At 34.9% G+C, this 19,167-nt stretch overlaps 1 protein-coding gene across 3 annotated transcripts in view; it reads right to left on the bottom strand.

Moving 5' to 3' along the window:
• Positions 1 to 2,916: 2,916 nt before the first annotated feature.
• Positions 2,917 to 19,167, bottom strand: part of LOC127853186 (protein MFI-like) — a 31,848-nt gene continuing 15,597 nt past the window's right edge. Inside the window, exons 10-15 of one of the 3 annotated variants that reach the window (XM_052387450.1) lie at positions 18,503 to 18,567; positions 17,923 to 17,996; positions 17,097 to 17,193; positions 16,330 to 16,385; positions 9,088 to 9,120; positions 2,917 to 6,996 (exon numbers count right to left, since the gene is read on the bottom strand). In XM_052387450.1, the coding sequence (XP_052243410.1) occupies positions 6,848 to 6,996; positions 9,088 to 9,120; positions 16,330 to 16,385; positions 17,097 to 17,193; positions 17,923 to 17,996; positions 18,503 to 18,567 (474 nt within the window). In that variant the 3' untranslated portion in view covers positions 2,917 to 6,847. Of the gene's footprint in view, positions 6,997 to 9,087; positions 9,121 to 12,947; positions 12,971 to 16,329; positions 16,386 to 17,096; positions 17,194 to 17,922; positions 17,997 to 18,502; positions 18,568 to 19,167 lie in introns of all 3 variants that reach the window. The other 2 variants (XM_052387452.1, XM_052387451.1) reach the window with 2 other exon arrangements.

The following is a 19,167-nucleotide window of genomic DNA, read 5'->3' on the forward strand; positions in this document are numbered from 1 at the left end:
CAAGACTTTGTGTCAGAAAATATTAAACGAATGCATTAATAAACCACGTTGAAAAAAGTATGTTCATTTGTTAAACATAGTAAGAAATAAGTTTAAGCATTTTGAAACTTAATGGTTATATAGAAAAGACATACTATACTGATGAATTTAATGTTATGGTTTAGGAAAGCTCGGCTGCGAAAGCTTGTGTGATTTTTGTTAGAGGTAACAGTGACCTTGACCTTTGACCTAGTGACCCAAAAATGGGTGTAGCGTGTAGAACTCATCAAGGTGCATCTACATATGAAGTTTCAAAGTTGTAGGTGGAAGTACTTTGATGTTACAGGAAAATGTCAAGGTTTTAGCACGGCGGACGCCGGACGACGAGCTGGTTATGACAATGCCTCGGGTTTTCTCCGAAAACAGCCGAGCTAAAAATTAAAGATATCGACTGCGTTACTGTTGATGTGTGTTTTAAAATTCAACGCGAACATATGCAATATTTCACAATCTATAAAGACAAAAACTAAAATCTGGAAATAAAACCTTATATTAATTAAAAAATCGCCACCCAACCTTGCTTTTTTTGTTAAAGGAATTTTCTCCGGTTTTTGGCCACATTATATAAAACATACAAATTGCAGAAATGTACAATTGTCAATATTGTTTGACAATTTTACAAGATTTGCATTTGATCACCCTATCGTACTGTGAATTGCATGCATGTATTGTCAATATAAACAAATATGTTTTAAAATATTGTTTTACGAATATAATTCTTTTAAAACACAATATATAACGTATGGCTACACATACGTATATGATGTCAATATACAACCAAAATAGGAACAACATGTTCGTGATATCTTATGTCAAATACCGTTTGTGAGTCGGGATTTAACGTTAATAAAAAATAGTGTTGTGCATTTGTGATTAAGCGTGATTACATGTATACGTGCCTCTGAACAGTAAAACTTGGTACGACATTCGAAGAGTGTTGTTTAGGATCACATATACATCGCTTTGCAAGATTGATACATTTCGTTTACATAGTAAAGTTTGTAAAGTAAGTGTACGCCTTGTATGAGTTTGGTATACAAGCATTACTGACAGCTTTCAACAGCGAAAAAAAAAGCTTTTGATTCATTTTCATTACCTTTTAATTTTAAAACAATATCACAAAATAATTGTGCAAACGACGAATATTTGCAAAAGCTATAAATAAATGGATAATGGTGGCAAAAGTAACGTTGAGTCGATGTTCTTGTTCTATGAATCTTTTACGTATCGCCTTCAAGTATTCCTTCTGTTACGATGACAATATAAACGTCAAATGTATGCATCTTTAATTACTTAAGAGTCCGTTGATTGATAGATGACACATATTCGCTTTATTGAAAATGATTAAACGAAATTTTAGAAAAATTAACCTTTTGTCGAAAATGCTTAAGTATGCAATTTGAGTTGAGCTTCAATACAACGCGAACTTACAAATATACATAAGCACGACCAAGTCGTTTAGAGCCTACAGAACTGGTCAAAAAGTAGTACACACGTTCTTGTAGTTAAAACACCCTAAAAGGTCCACACAAGGGCATGGATGAATTGTTCGTATCTATGTTGGATATTAGAAGAACAAAGGGTGAGATAATTCCTGTAACACTTCAATTAATCACCACGTCAGTGACTTCCATCAGCAGCTGTGTCAGCACAACCGTCAGCTTCCGCAACCTTCAAAACATGTGCACCAACGGACGGAACCACAATCCCCAGCACCATTATTATAACTACCTCATCCATAAACACCACTGCCACAACCACAGTCACCGATACTGAAAACGAGTATTTATTTTAGCATAATCGATGTCATTAAGAAAGTGTTCAACATTATGCCAATTATACATGAAAGTAAAATGTAAACTTGTTTATGAAACGTGATTAATGATCAATTATTAATAATTAATTTTAAAATAAAAGCAGCATCTAAATTTATAGGTTTTTAGAAGGCGCAACATTTAAATTCAAAAGTAGCTTAAATTACACAATCATACCGGAAACAATTATATTCGTATATTTGATTTATATATAAATAATTTAAAACAAATGGCATAACCACTAGGTCTACAAGAATTAGTAATTGATCAATCTGGTGTTGACGATTTGTTACGGAAGTAAACATAATGAATGTTTCAGGAAACAGTTCATTTAAGAATTGCATCATATTGCAAAGTTGAGTCTACTGTTTTTGTTTTTGCTATATTTTCAAGCACGTAGGCGTTCATTTTTTAGTAAATAATTGGAAAAGTACACAAACATCTGCATTTAGTAAAATATACACGTATCAAACAATTGTGTTTTTTTTTCAGAATATGTGGTAACATATGGGAAAAACATGTAAAGCGCCTTTTAACGCACCCGCGAGTATGAAAAGGGCGCTATATAAATGTGGTATAAAAAAATGTCAACTAAGAAACGTTTTTCAGTTTAAAAACCCCACTCAGTATCACGAGATTAGCGGAACTACATGCTGCACGCAGAAAACACACGAACAGACGGACATTAACTTCTGGCTCTAAATAATGTACGAAGAGTTTGAATGTGTTGAGGCCATTTACCACATCGATACGTTCTTAAAGCTTTAACCGAACAGAACATAATAGTTCATTCAGACTGAATCATGACAAGCTCTTTGTCACCGACACACGTGTTAGAAGCTATTCAAACGTGTGTGTTGAAAAAACAACAACACACATTCAAAGTTGTATCCGATGAAGAAATATATAGCCGCATACAAAATCTTTGTATTGCCATGCAAATTCATAAAATGTATATGTACACATGTTATCCCGGAATTTACTCAGATTACATTTTCCTTCGCGGGCGGGAAGGCAGGCATAAAAACTTAGTAGTACGTGACTATAAAAAAACAACAAAAAATATTCAACGATCGATATATTTAACAGAAATTCTTTAAACAACTCAATTCACATATATAACCAATTGCGAGTGAGCAAACACAATTTCAATGTCTATAAATTGTCGGAAATGCGTTTTTTAACAGTAAAAACACCCAAGTTATTCGAAGCGCAATATAAAACATAGGAAAACTATTTTTTTGATGACACGGGATCCAATTTGTATAATTTCTTGCTAATTGGCTTTTATTGCTATAGTATAGTATGATGATCCAAAAGTCATACTTGACATTATTAATAATTTTGTTTTGTTTCGGAGTTTCCGCCGTTTTTATATGAATGTCATTCGTATCAAGGCGGCCAGCTATTCCTCCCACGCCTTACCTCAGTATAACGTTTTCATTCTTATACTTTTGTACAAATTAAAAAATATCACAACCTTTCAATATAATTACATAAATGCTGAATTTCTATGACATACATGCTGGCCCTAATATACATAGCACACAATACTGAAATTATACAAAATAACGCTGTCTAGATTAACATATCAATAACTTATTATAACCTTCAAATTGCAATATCAGGGTACAGGATCACGTGACTTTGTTGGGTTCCCAATCAAACGTTAATGGATGTAAACAGCCCATAAATGCTGCTTTTTCCAAATAACTTTTATACAATTTTTCTTAAGAATTTCAACTGGTGCATACAAGGCAGATTTTTATGCTGCTTGTGGCAATGAGAAATACATCAGAATTACTTTATTTAACAAGCCTGTGTTCTTGTTAAAAAATCCCATGTAAACTGCACGATTATGCTTCACGCAACATGAAATTTTGTCACCATTTTCAGACGTATTCAATGATTCATTCTTATACCTGAAGATATCGGCATAAACTGCAATAAAAACTGTCTTTTATGCACCGAAGAGTTTTGAAAGTCTTTCAATAACTTGAGATTTTTACAAAAATAAAGTTCTTAACGGTGTTTTTACATTCTTACACACATCCAGCACTTGTGTTAATACCTGAAAACGCCGTTGATTCTGCACCCTGAATACGCGGTGCTACCCGTATACATTAAGAAGTAAAACTAACATTAAACCTTTTATAAATTCAGTTTAGAATAAAGAAACCCATAATTGAATTAACGTTAATGATTGGGAAAGAACAACATACAACGTAATCTTCTTACTGATCAGGGTCCTATACAAACAGTTTGTATCAGTCTATGTACTGATATAACAAAAACTCACTCATGATTATTTTAAACCAAGCTGCATTTTATATGCCACAATTCTAAACATTAACACCTGTTATTAAGACCCATGCCATATCTCTACATACTTCAACTATACATGTCTCACATACGCTGATGCCCATACAACACTTGTTTGACTTAGACCAATCCTCTATATATATTCTACAGTTGACAAACACACAAAGGGCCGTAATTTAGCCGAAATTATGATTGGTCGCAATCAAAATTCCGTTCTTTACAATCAAATACACTTTTTGAGGTCATTAAACTGTGGAAATACGAGGGAAATGCACCCAGAAGTTAAGGAGGGATTTAAAACACAACATTTTAAGTTGATTTATGTTCTACGGTGGACAAACAAACAAAGGTCCATAATTTTGCCAAAACTCGTCGTTGACTGGACACAAAAAAGGAAGATCGAACTTTGACCTTTAAGTATGACATATATCTTGAGTAAGCATTACTACTCAAGCCTTTTACACATCTGTTTAATTAACTTTGCCAAGTTTTACGAACATCCTTCAAAGAGAATTATGCAGCGGAAACAAAAATGGGACATTTGAAATTTAATTGTGACCTTGACTTGACCTAAAGTGACTCATGCCTTCTGCACATTGCTTTCTATGCCACACACGTTGAGGCAAGTTTGATGAAACCCCTAAAAGATAATAGAAGGCATGGAGAAAATGAAAATTGTTATGGAAAAAATTGTGACTGACTAACGGCTGTGCGAAGGGGGAAAAACATTAACTTAGATTAACTCCATTTCGATATAAATTAATGAAAGGATCATTTCACAGTTTCAAATTGGATTTCAAAATGGCACACCAAATATAATGATTGGTCCTCCAGCTGATTTTCTTTCGGGAGCAAAATCACAAAACAAATGGGCCTGAAAGGCCCAAAGTCGCTCACCTGAGATAACAAGATATTATTGGGACAAATCTTCTGACCAAGTTTCATGAAGATCGGAAAATAAATGTGGCCTCTAGAGTGTTAACAAAGTTTAACTATAGCAATATAAGGAAAAATGCCCCGCCCTCTGGCAGCTATGTTTTTCAACCAACCCGGCATCATTTTTGAACTCGTCCAAGATATCATTGGGACAAATCTTCTGAGCAAGTTTCATGAACATCGGACAGTAAATGTGGCCTCTAGAGTGTTAACAAGATTTTACTATAGCCATGTAAGGAAAATTGCCCCGCCCCTTGGAAGCCATGTTTTTCAAGCAAACATAATTATTTTCAAACTAATCCAAGATATCATTGAGAACAATCTTCTGACCAAATTTCATGAAGACTGGACAATAAATGTGGCTTCTAGAGTGTTAACAAGGTTTTCCTATAGCCATATATTGCCATATAAAATAAGGAAAAATGCCCCGCCCCCTGGTGGCCATGTTTTTAAAGCAACCAACAAAACCATTTTCGAACTCATCGAAGATATCATTGGGACAAATCTTCTTATTAAGTTTCATGATGATCGGAAAATAAATGTGACCTCTAGAGTGTTAACAAGTTTTTACTATAGCCATATAAGGAAAAATGCCCCGCCCCTGTGGTGGCCATGTTTTTCAACCAACCGGCATCATTTTTAAACTCGTCCAAGATATTATTGGGATGAATCTTCTGACCGAGTTTTATGAAGATCGGACTACAAATGTGGCCTCTAGAGTGTTAACAAGATTTTACTATAGCCATATAAGGAAAATGCCCCGCCCCTTGGCAGCCATGTTTTTCAATCAAACGTAGCCATTTTCGAACTCATCCAAAATATCAATAAGACAAATCTTCTGACCAAATTTCATAAAGATTGGACAATAAATGTGGCCTCTAGAGTGTAAACAAGGTTTTACTATAGCCATATAAGGAAAAATGCCCTGCCCCCTGGTGGCCATGTTTTTCAACCAACCAGCATCATTTTCGAACTCGTCCAAGATATTATTGAGATAAATCTTCTGACCAAGTTTCATGAAGATTGGACAATAAATGTGGCCTCTAGAATGTTAACAAGATTTTATTACAGCCATATATAGCCATATAAGGAAAAATGCCCCGCCCCTTGGCAGCCATGTTTTTCAAGCAAATGTTACCATTTTTGAACTCATCCAAGATATCATTTGGACAAATCTTCTGAGCAAGTTTCATGAAGATCGGAAAATAAATGTGGCCTCTAGAGTGTTACCAAGTTTTACTATTGCCATATAAGGAAAAATGCCCCGCCCCTGGTGGCCATGTTTTTCAACCAACCAGCATCATTTTCAAACTAATCCAAGATATTATTGGGATGGGTCTTCTGACCTAGTTTCATGAAGATCAAACAATAAATGTGGCCTCTAGAGTGTTAACAAGATTTTACTATAGCCATATATAGCCATATTAAGAAAAATGCCCCGCCCCTTGGCAGCCATGTTTTTCAAGCAAACGTTTCCATTTTCGAACTCATCCAAGATATCATTGAGACCAATCTTCTGACAAAATTTCATGAAGATTGGACAATAAATGTGCCCTTTAGAGAGTTAACAAGGCAAATGTTGACGCCGCACAATGCACAACGGACGACGGAAAAAGGCGATCACAAAAGCTCACCATGAGCACGTTGTGAGCTAAAAACATGACTGATATCTCTCATGGAGACACACAAAATATAAAGATTGGTTCCCAGCAATATTTTCCATTAAATGTCCCTTATCAGCTGACAGGCTGAAGCCGGGCACCAGTGCTGCTGATGCTGGAAACCGGAGTGTTCCGAGACTGCTGTGTGGACTGGTACCGGGATGCACCAGACAGAGAAAACTCGTACGGGTCTGCAGTGCTCGTCAGCAATCTCAGCTTGTCCTCTGTGGACATAGGAAAAGGGATGGCAATGAGAAGCTCATTCTGGGAAAACTGGGCTTAATGCATATGCATAAAATGTTGCCATAGATTAGATTGTGCAGAATGAACAGGCTAATCAGGGACGACACTTTACCCATTAAGGGATTTTTTTGTTTAAAGAAAGTCTTTTCATAGCTTATACTGGATATTCGCAAAGAAGGTACTTCCCTTAAACTTAAAATACCATAAAAGCAGAAAGTTTCGTCCCAGAACAGCCTGTGCAGACTGCACATGCTAATCTGGGACAACACTTACAGCACATGCATTTTAAGCCTGGTTTTCCCAGAAAAAGACCTCATTGGTTCTTCTTCAAATGTAGCATATGGCAAACAATTCTATGGTAATTACTTTTCTAATGTAGCATGTACCATTTGTTATGAAATAAGTAATTTTGTTATAAAGTGAAAATGTACACAATGTTTTGAAATACTTCCTGTTCAAATGAAGTATGTGAGAATATATTTTGAATAAGTACTTTTTATTGTAGTATTTAACAATATGTTTTGTTATAGTTCTTTTTTATTGTAGGATGTTTCGATATGTTTTGAAATAGTATCTTTTTATAAAGTATGCAACATTTTATTCCCAAAAAAGTCCTTTTCTAATGAAGTGTGACATTATCTTTTGAAATAGTTCCTTGTCTAATGAAGAATGTGAACACATTTAATTATATAGAAGAAAACATATAAGAATCTTATAAGATATTTTTTTATGTATACTTTCATAGAAAGCAAACCTGACATGATACAAATAATGCAAGATAATCTAAGGAAAAAAATCTTCCTTAACAAAAAGCATACTGTTTAGGTAATTTATTATCAAACAATAAACTTGATAATTAAACATTCTTAACACCTATTGTAATCCATATGTTCCATTACAGCAGCATACACATTCAAACACACACATTACTACAAGAAGTGCAGTTGATGAACACACGAAATGGTGTAGATACAAGAAAATCTACAAAGCATGTGAAACTGCTGCAAGACTCTACACTCATTGTATGTTTGAATTGCTGTTAAACTTGTGATTATTTTAAGAATGCACAAACAGTACATGACTAAACTGTTAAAAAAGTAATTCCATTTAGACTGTAAAAAATGTTGAGTGAATATAGAAAACTATACTTTATACATATAGACTTAATTTCGATGGAAAATGTTAGTGCATAAAAACACATTTCACATACAATTGATGCCAACAGCAAAGACATGTACACATGAAGTCAGAGCAGTTTCCTCTTTTATGTTCTTTTTTTTTTAAATATAAAATTTTTATGATCATTTATTTGTATTTATATCATAACATTGTAATCATTTACATATATCTCTTTTGTTATCCAACTCGTGCTGCAATTAAGAGAGAAATTATCAAGCAAGTGTAATACTCAGATACAAACAAGTTACTTCCCCTACTTTGTTAGTTACAGATTATTCGGCATTTAAGTGTTTCAACGAAGTCACTTAACTATAAATACCCAATTTGCTTACACAGCAGCCTGCGTATTTGTAAACTAACACAGAAAAGTATGTTAACTACAGCATAAGTAAAGACACTGGCAACACAATTAATTCAAACATGTACATTTATTTCATGCCATATTTCTGTACTTTATTGGCTCACAATGAACCTCCATCAAAACAATCTGTATATTACTTTTTACATAAAACATACCACAAACATGTTCAATGAAACAAGTAAAGATTCAAAGGTATGGATTTCTTTTTTTAAAACTTAATTTGAAACCTTATATCTATGCTACTAAAATATAGACAAAACAGCTGGTCATACCATTTTATTTTCATGACATAAACTTTGTTATTTAACAGATAATTATTTACTTAGTTTTTTCATTTAATTTTAATTCAAACAACTAAAGAAATATAAAAGTGAAACATATGCAAAATAGTCGTTGAAAATTGAATGTACATAAACATTTTTGTTTGCACAAAACAAACCTTGGCATGACCTGGCTTAAGAGATGTTTAAACAGGTATTGAGTGTTACATAATACCATTGCCCAACGTTGACTAACATAGTGTATTACAAACCTGTGACCACAGTGTACGATCGCTGGAAGAAACCTTTGAAAACACAACGATATTGTCACAAATAATACTTAGGGAGTTTTTTTGTATAAGAACATTATTCCATGAGTTCATATAAAATATGATCATTATGTTGATACAATTTAGAATTCCAGAGTCCAGAGCATTGAACAAAGAGTAAAAGACCATGATGTGTTTAATTAACTCATATGCCCATGGTGAAAGTCATGTCAGAATTAATTCATTGAACCATTTGAATAAGTCCAAGGGTAGGTCTATGTAAAGGTAAAAATGAGGTCAGGGGGTGAATATATGCTGATTGCTGAATTAAAAGATCAATGCTTTTAAGGAAAGAAGTATTGATGTCAAGCAAACGAGTACTTTTAAATAACCAATACTCTTGACCCTCTGAATAAGTTGAAGGTCAAAAGAAGGTCAATGTCAAAATCAAATTGAGGTAAGGTGAGTGTGTTGAGTGTTTATAGATGACATCCATCCAAGCATCAAGGCTTTGAAGTGAGGGATATTGATGTAAGACGAAACACGTCATGTGGGTTTACCAAAAATTTTGATCTTCTGTTTAGAAGGTCAATTTCAAGATCAAATTGACTTAAGATGACATGGATGTATTGATAGTGTTCAACGACATCATCCATTCAAGTATTAAAGATTTGTCGAAAGCATTTTTTAGTTCAAATGAAAAGTGTCACTTTGTGTTAACCTCGTAAAAACAGACATGACAAAAGGTAAAAAATGCATTGCCTGTCAAATGGCTATATGCCTTTTGGCATTACTAGATGCATAGGGGAATAAAAATGCATTTTGATATAATAAAAAGGTAGTGTAAGAATAATTATTTACATGTCTAAAATGTTTTCTGCTTAATCCAAATGGATTGAAAAAAGTCAAAATAGATGCCAATAAATCCACTTTTGTCTTAAAACTCCGCTCACATCACAAACAAGCTGTTCATGGCCATATTTGACTTTTGACCTTTACAGGTGACCTTGACCTTTCACACTATGAGGCAGGTGATACATGCAACTCTCAGTCTCATCATGGGAGTCATAATACTGAGGTTTAGACAGGTTTTGCTTACTCGCTATGGTGATCATGAGTAGTAAATTATTTTAAAACAGTATGATACCGGTAAATAACAAATTTCAGTCGAGACAAACTATTTAAGGAAAATATGACATTTCTACTTAAAGAGTGCAACCTTGACCTTTGAGGCTGGGAGACAAGTACTGCATGCGACAAGTAGTCTTATAATATTTAACATCTATGCAAAGTTGTTTCAAAATCCATAAATACATGGTAAATCTATGGCCGAAAACTTCAAACAGATGTACAGACAGACTGATAAACAAAGACAGACAGACGGACAGACAGTGTGACTGCAATATGCTGCCTTCTTCAAAAGGGGGTAAAAAAAAACATTAGAATTTAAAATATGGCGGCGAAGAAAACAAAAACATAGCATGACAAACATCATTTACAGTCTTCGAATTAGCCTATAAGCCCGAAGCCCGAGTCGATTCTTGGGCCGGTCGGTCGATCCTAAATGCTAATAAAATAGCCCGATCGGTCGATTAAATATTTGAGCGTCATATCAATAACCTGATTTATACGCGTTTTTAAGAAGCACGTTTAAATTTGCTATTTAAATGCCTAAAATGACGTTTTAAAGCATGCGGCCGCCATTTTTCTAAACTGTCGTGTAAGCATCCGGGTATGTTGCTATTTAAAGTAATGATGCAATTGACGCCCAACCAAGATGAGGTTATTCAAACTGAACATGTGTAGATCACGTTCCGGGATGTTCGCGCATCGGGCACTTCGTAATGTTTTAAAATAATGACCAATCTAGAAGCGTATTTAATTTGAGAAGCGTTTTCCGAAAATGTATTTATAATTCATGAAAAATGGACAAGTAATTTTTTCAATAAAAATTAAAGAGTCTGTAAGGGATATTGTACGCATTGGGTTAAAACAAATTGATACTTATTACAGGTAGGTTTCCATGTGTTTTAATCAATTATTTTTGCGCATTAGAATAAGTTTTTTTAATGTATTATTAATAATTGTAGTACTTTCGTTTATTCTGTAATCTCGTTCTGCTACGTGACCTATTTTGCTACTTATAATCTGTTTACAAATATACAATACTTTTCACGGTTGACACATGCTTATCAAAACATCGGGAGTAAATTAAAGAAGCAGACATTGTCACTTGTAGATTGGGCAATTAACACACCCAGTGGCCTTTTGTTCTGAAGTCACATGCCGACAATTCAGAAATTCACCGGCGATTGTCCTAGTAATAATACGATAATAATCTGTTATTTTAATAGGCTGATGTATTTTTGAAGTTTTTCGGATATTTTTTAAACATGATAATAATTCGCTTTAAAATAAAACAAAACACCGGTCAAACTGATTAATGGAATCATTGAATGAGAACATGTGTAATAATAAAGTTACAATAAACAGCATAATTATCTGGTGCATTTTGTATAAAATGCATTTCAAAAGGAAACATTATACCCTTTATTACTGTAATCACATGCATCTGTTTTTACTAATGGAAGTAGATTTTCTGATTGTTAATAACTATTTTGGTGTTCCTGGCCAAAAAAGTCATAAGATTTAAATTGACCTCCTCGGGCTATTGAACATGTCTTCGGGCTATTCAAAATTCCATCGTATTAGCCCGAAGGGCTATTTGGCTAAAATATTTAGCGTGAAGACTGATCATTTAGACTGTGTAACAGTAAGCAGCCAAAAACATAGCATGACAAACATCATTTAGACTGTGTAACAGTAAGCAGCCAATTCAAGACAGTCTGCTATATGCAGCATTCTGTAAACACAATGCACGGCCTCAAACCTCCCATTGGTGTTGTAGAGTCAGAGGCCGTATGCAGCCTATCCCATAGCTTGGTGTGAGGCATTGCTGGGTATATAACAATACAGATTTGTGTAGAGGCATTGCTAGGCATATAACAAGATAGATTTGTGTATCTCGGCTTCCTATGATGTATGTGCATTGTCACAAGTCAAATTTATCAAGATTTTGATTTTAAGAGAAAAAAAATATTAATACTTGAAGTATTTGTTTAATCTGATATTGAACATTAATATTTCTTTGCTCAATGAAATTTTAACATACAAATTATCATGAAAATGATCAACTTGATATTTATTTTGTGTAATATCTAAAATGGTGAAAGATCAAAAATAGAATAAACTACCAGTAACCATCTTGCAAGTAAGAAACCAAAGGTGTAATTTGGTGCTGAAAAGAATATTTCCATAATTATAAAAATGTTAACATTATAGGGGCAAAACTTTCCCACTATTTGGAAATTGAAAACAGAAAAAGTTACATCCCCTTTTCAGAGTAGCATTTGATTTTAATGTTCATACAAAATACTTAACTCAAGATCAAGAAAACTGAAAAAAGGTGGTTTGCAAATACAAATGAGCCACGCTCTGTGAAAATGGGGCTTCCTGCATGTGGAGACTGCACAGGCTTATCTGTGAAGACACATAATTCACATGCAAAGCCCTGTTTTCCCAGAGCACAGCTCATATGTAATGTAGGAATATGATTTGCAAATATATAATGAATTAAATAAATATTATAAAATCAGAAAATACTACAAACCCAGATACAAAAATATTTACTTTGACAAACAATTTAAATTCTTCATACTAATAACATAAATAAAACCCAGTGAGCTGTCAAAATCTTAAAATAAAATATTTGAAAATGACAAAATAATTCGTTTACAAACTGTGATGAAACAAATCATATCTACAAAATATTATGGCTACAAATAAGTTCTTTTTAAAAATACCTTTTAAAAGACAGTATATAAATCTGCAATAAAGCCTTCGATAATAAGTCATACTTCAATAACAAGATGTTTTTATGGGTATTATCTGAGAGCTACAGTTTCTACCACAAGTAAAAACACTCTTTGAATTTCATTTTTTTTCCCAACCATGCTGCAAGCGAACATTAATGAAGAAAGTATTCATTATTAACTTGTCTTACATTACTACGAACATTTTTTAATGAATGTTTCTTAACATATACAAGTAGCAAATTAATTTGTTTACAAAATAGTGAAACTCATGTCATTTTACAACAAAACATGTTACGCAAATTTTAATGAACTGTAAATATAGTGATGATTATGCAAATACAAATCGTATTTCCAACATTAAATGGGAAAAATATGTGCCTTGCTCTGGGGAAATTGGCTTACAGCAAGTGTTTAAAGTGTCGTCCCAGATAAGCTTATGCAGTCAGCACAGGCTAATCAGGGACAACTCTTTCTTTTTTTATAATAAAAATCCAGATTAGACTGAAAAAGTTGTCCTGTATTAGCTAGAGCAGACTGCTCTGGCTAAACTGGGACGACACGTTACGCACACGTATTTAACTCAGTTTTCCCAGAACAATGCTCATATAAACTTACAAACTTACAAAGACTAACAAAAGGTAAGGTAATCAAGTATGTTTGTCAAGGTGGGTGGGGTATGTAAGAAAAGTTCTAGAGACAAGAAACAGTATACTGCAGTAAGTAATTGCATAACACATTCCACGCGCATTTTTAAAAGAAATCTTTATTTTATATACCTTTTATAAGATAAGAGATAATAAAATAAAGCTTTTTTCCACCATCCTGATTATAAAAAAATAATATTTACATTGTTGGCTATACCACTCATAAACATATTGAGTCCTCTTATCACTAGCAAATGATAATTGACAATCAAATCAATCTTTGTTATGAAGTTATCTTATTATGATTCATTTCTAAAATTCAACCTACTATATGGTTCAGTCTGACAGACAGCACTATGTTTATTAATGTATAACCTCTTATTCCGATTTTTAATCTAGAATATTAAAACTATGACATGTTTGGACATGGTCTGCAATATGTGAGGATAGTGAATAAAATAAGTCAACTGATTTCCTTTTAAACATTTCAGATAAAATAATCCATTAACGATGGTAAACATACATTTGTTTCTGCTTCAACATCAACCTCCCCTAGCTCCCAATTTGTTGCCACTTTAAGAATTGACAGCTCCTATTTCTTATCTGACTCTAGATCTTTCCTTTATATGAGCCTTTTAAGAATTGACAACTCCTATTTCTTATCTGACTCTAGATCTTTCCTTTATATGAGCCTTTTAAGAATTGACAGCTCCTATTTCTTATCTGACTCTAGATCTTTCCTTTATATGAGCCTTTTAAGAATTGACAGCTCCTATTTCTTATCTGACTCTGGATCTTTCCTTTATATGAGCCTTTTAAGAATTGACAGCTCCTATTTCTTATCTGACTCTAGATCTTTCTTTTATATGAGCCGCGCTCTGGGAAAACTGAGCTTAATGGATGTGCATAATGTGTCATCAAAGATTAGCCTGACTTGAAAGGCTAATCAGCAGCAACCCTTTCCATCTACAGACTTGACAGGCATATCAGGGACAACACTTTCCATCTACAGACTTGACAGGCATATCAGGGACAACACTTTCCATCTACAGACTTGACAGGCATATCAGGGACAACACTTTCCATCTACAGACTTGACAGGCATATCAGGGACAACACTTTCCATCTACAGACTTGACAGGCATATCAGGGACAACACTTTCCATCTACAGACTTGACAGGCATATCAGGGACAACACTTTCCATCTACAGACTTGACAGGCATATCAGGGACAACACTTTCCATCTACAGACTTGACAGGCATATCAGGGACAACACTTTCCATCTACAGACTTGACAGGCATATCAGGGACAACACTTTCCATCTACAGACTTGACAGGCATATCAGGGACAACACTTTCCATCTACAGACTTGACAGGCATATCAGGGACAACACTTTCCATCTACAGACTTGACAGGCATATCAGGGACAACACTTTCCATCTACAGACTTGACAGGCATATCAGGGACAACACTTTCCATCTACAGACTTGACAGGCATATCAGGGACAACACTTTCCATCTACAGACTTGACAGGCATATCAGGGACAACACTTTCCATCTACAGACTTGACAGGCATATCAGGGACAACACTTTCCATCTACAGACTTGACAGGCATATCAGGGACAACACTTTCCATCTACAGACTTGACAGGCATATCAGGGACAACACTTTCCATCTACAGACTTGACAGGCATATCAGGGACAACACTTTCCATCTACAGACTTGACAGGCATATCAGGGACAACACTTTCCATCTACAGACTTGACAGGCATATCAGGGACAACACTTTCCATCTACAGACTTGACAGGCATATCAGGGACAACACTTTCCATCTACAGACTTGACAGGCATATCAGGGACAACACTTTCCATCTACAGACTTGACAGGCATATCAGGGACAACACTTTCCATCTACAGACTTGACAGGCATATCAGGGACAACACTTTCCATCTACAGACTTGACAGGCATATCAGGGACAAACACTTTCCATCTACAGACTTGACAGGCATATCAGGGACAACACTTTCCATCTACAGACTTGACAGGCATATCAGGGACAACACTTTCCATCTACAGACTTGACAGGCATATCAGGGACAACACTTTCCATCTACAGACTTGACAGGCATATCAGGGACAACACTTTCCATCTACAGACTTGACAGGCATATCAGGGACAACACTTTCCATCTACAGACTTGACAGGCATATCAGGGACAACACTTTCCATCTACAGACTTGACAGGCATATCAGGGACAACACTTTCCATCTACAGACTTGACAGGCATATCAGGGACAACACTTTCCATCTACAGACTTGACAGGCATATCAGGGACAACACTTTCCATCTACAGACTTGACAGGCATATCAGGGACAACACTTTCCATCTACAGACTTGACAGGCATATCAGGGACAACACTTTCCATCTACAGACTTGACAGGCATATCAGGGACAACACTTTCCATCTACAGACTTGACAGGCATATCAGGGACAACACTTTCCATCTACACTGGATTTTTGTTTAGAAGAGACCTCTTTTACACCAAAAAATTTCATAAAAGCAGCAAGTATCGTCCCTGAAAAGCTTGTGCATTCAGTACAAGCCAATCAGGGAGGACACTTTAAGCACAAGCATTAAACGCAATTTTCTTTAAGTGCGGCTCATATTATCTATGAAGGTCAAGGAAACATGAGGCAACCTACCGATTTGTTTCTCTGAGTGTGCACTTGTGGCCAGTTCCTTCCATCCACTCTGGTAGCTTCAAGGGACAAAAAATCATGGCTATCAACATGCGAAACAAAAATTGGGGGTCAGAAAGAAGTATATTTATAATGGCAAAGAAGGATGATTTTTAAAGAACCTTCTGGCCTTCAAAGAATGATTTGTCAATAAAAATTGATTCATGGTTGTAGATTTTTTCCTTTATGAAACAGCATTTCAGATTTATCACAGGCAGCCATTTAACTAACTAACACTTGTACGGGTATAGCTGCTTTTCTAATACTATGTGCAAATATTTATGCTATTAACTGACAGCTGCTATACTTGAGTACGAGATAGGGGGAGAATGGCTGTCTATATGAGAATACTTGCATGACAGCGCCAAGAGGCAGGGTTAAGAATCTGACCGCAAACATATTTGTAGTCAAGCGCTTTACAAACTAGCCAGTGCCACATTTACAATATGAGACGCATTCTGAGAAAACTGGGCTATATGCATGAGCGTTAAGCGTTGCCCCATATCAGCCTGTGCAGTTTGCACAAGCTTATCAGGGACAACACTTTCTGATTTTATGGAACTATTTGTTGGAAACAAGGCTCTTCTTAGCAAAAATCCATTGTATGCAAAAAGTGTTGTCCATGATTAGTCTGTGCAGACTGCACTATAGGCTAACCTGGGATGATACTTTATGCACATGCATTAAGCCCCATTTTGTTATAACGCTGCTGACATTTCATAAGAACATACTCATCAAAGTTAAGACTTGTGGTCCAATCCAGTAACTCATCCACCTCCCAGTCTTCCAGTGCATCTGGGCCATAGTTCTCCACAGTGGCAACCATACCTGGAAAAGGGGAGAGAAATAGACAAAATGTGTGGACATTTTGATTAAAGCTGTGGCAACCATACCTGGCAAACAGAGAAATAGAAGAAATCAGTGGACATTTTGATTAAAGGATTTCTGTTTATTACTTGGTAAGTGATAACATTTATATCACTCACTCAGTTTCTTTGAATATTCTTTTTTTTGCTTACAGAACTACTAAGATAAAATATCAATCATGCAGTCAGTGCATTGTCCCACCAAAAAGAAACTCAAATTAAACTACTTAACCTGGATTTTATTTAGTGATGTAACTTTTAATAAAAAGGAAAAGAAAATGGATTAACAGAAACTCACTATTATCGTAAACATCATATCTCTTTACCTCAAATAGAACAATATGTGTTTGTGAAACAATATGTCCCCCCCATATATTTTACCTTTGAAGGATGACCTTGACCTTTGTACACTCAAAATGTGCAGCTCCATGAGGCACATATGCATGCCAAATATCAAGTTGCTATCTTCAATATTGCAAAAGTTATGGCCAATGTTAAAGTTTGACGCAAACAAACCAACAAACACAGGGCAAGAACAAAATGTCCCCCAGTATAGACTGGGGGACATAAAAATACTACATGCATTTTTCTAAAATGTGGACTGATAAAACCCCACAAGTTTCACTTAGTCTTAGATAACCCATTTGTACTGAAACTATTCCCAAACATCCCTGGTATTTGTGTATGCTACCTGCTGCGGCGCCCTCTATAAGCTGTATAGTCTCCTTGTCATCAGACTTGGCCTTCAACATGCCGTCCTTGTACCTGAAATGTACCCAAGTTTACGAGCCTCGCTCTGGAAAAACAGGGCTTAATGCATATGTATAAAGTATTGTCCCAGGCTGTCGGCACAGGCTAATCAGTGATGACACTTCCCGCTTTTTTTTGTATTTTTTTTTTAAAAGAAGTCTCTTCTTAGTAAAAATCCAGCTTAGACAGAAAGTGTCTTTCCTGCTTTGCCTATTTTGGGACGACACTTTATGCATAATTATGCAATTAAACCCATTTTCCCAGAGCAAAAGTTACATAGTACAATTGTAATGTATGTTGAATACCGGGTGCTAGTTCAATCAAGTTGTTTTTATCTTTGTGGATTTAAAGGAAAAAAAAGGATGTATCATTTACAATTGTGTAAATTAAAATTTCCTATGCTACAACAATTATTTGTTTCAAACACTGAAACTAAATGAGAATTGTGCTATTAGATTAAACACCTGTGGATATACTATATTAATGGCAATTCAATTTTGAGCTAGTGAATATCTTCTCACATTTTCTTCATCCAGTCAATTTTCTTTTTCTTCTTTCGCTTCTCCACATCTTGTTTTCTGACTAGCTGTAATACCATAATCATGACATGAATTAACCGTTGCAAACAAACATATTATAAAACCTAGCATATATTTCATTTCAAGGGAAAAAAATACAACTAGTATCTACAAAGTTTGATATAAGTATTTTTTTTAATTTGACTGAGTGTGTGAGTGAATATACAATGAATGTGTTCTTGTGTATGAATGATCACAGACAACCGGATCAGTGACAGAGTGTATGGTGTATGGTGGTACTATACATATGGTATAACATGTTATCGACAACATGAAGACTTACTTATTCACTTGACTTCACTGTGAAAACAAATAACTAATATGATGCACAGTTATATATACCAGTTTATATATGAGCCACTCACTGGGAAAACAGGGTTTAATGCATGTGCGTTAAGTGTCATACATGATTAGCCTGTGCAGTCATTATACGAAAAATTCCATAAAAGCAGAAAGTGTGGTCCCTTATAAGCCTATAGGATAATACTTTAAGCACATGCATTAAGCCCAGTTTTCCCAGAACGAGGCTCATATATGAATTAATTATGTCAAAACTACTATCAAAAACTCTGGATATTCTGCAGGAACTGATTTTTCTTTTAACTGCT

The sequence above is a fragment of the Dreissena polymorpha genome, chromosome 12 (assembly GCF_020536995.1).
Source record: "Dreissena polymorpha isolate Duluth1 chromosome 12, UMN_Dpol_1.0, whole genome shotgun sequence".
Classification (NCBI taxonomy): Eukaryota; Metazoa; Mollusca; class Bivalvia; order Myida; family Dreissenidae; genus Dreissena; species Dreissena polymorpha.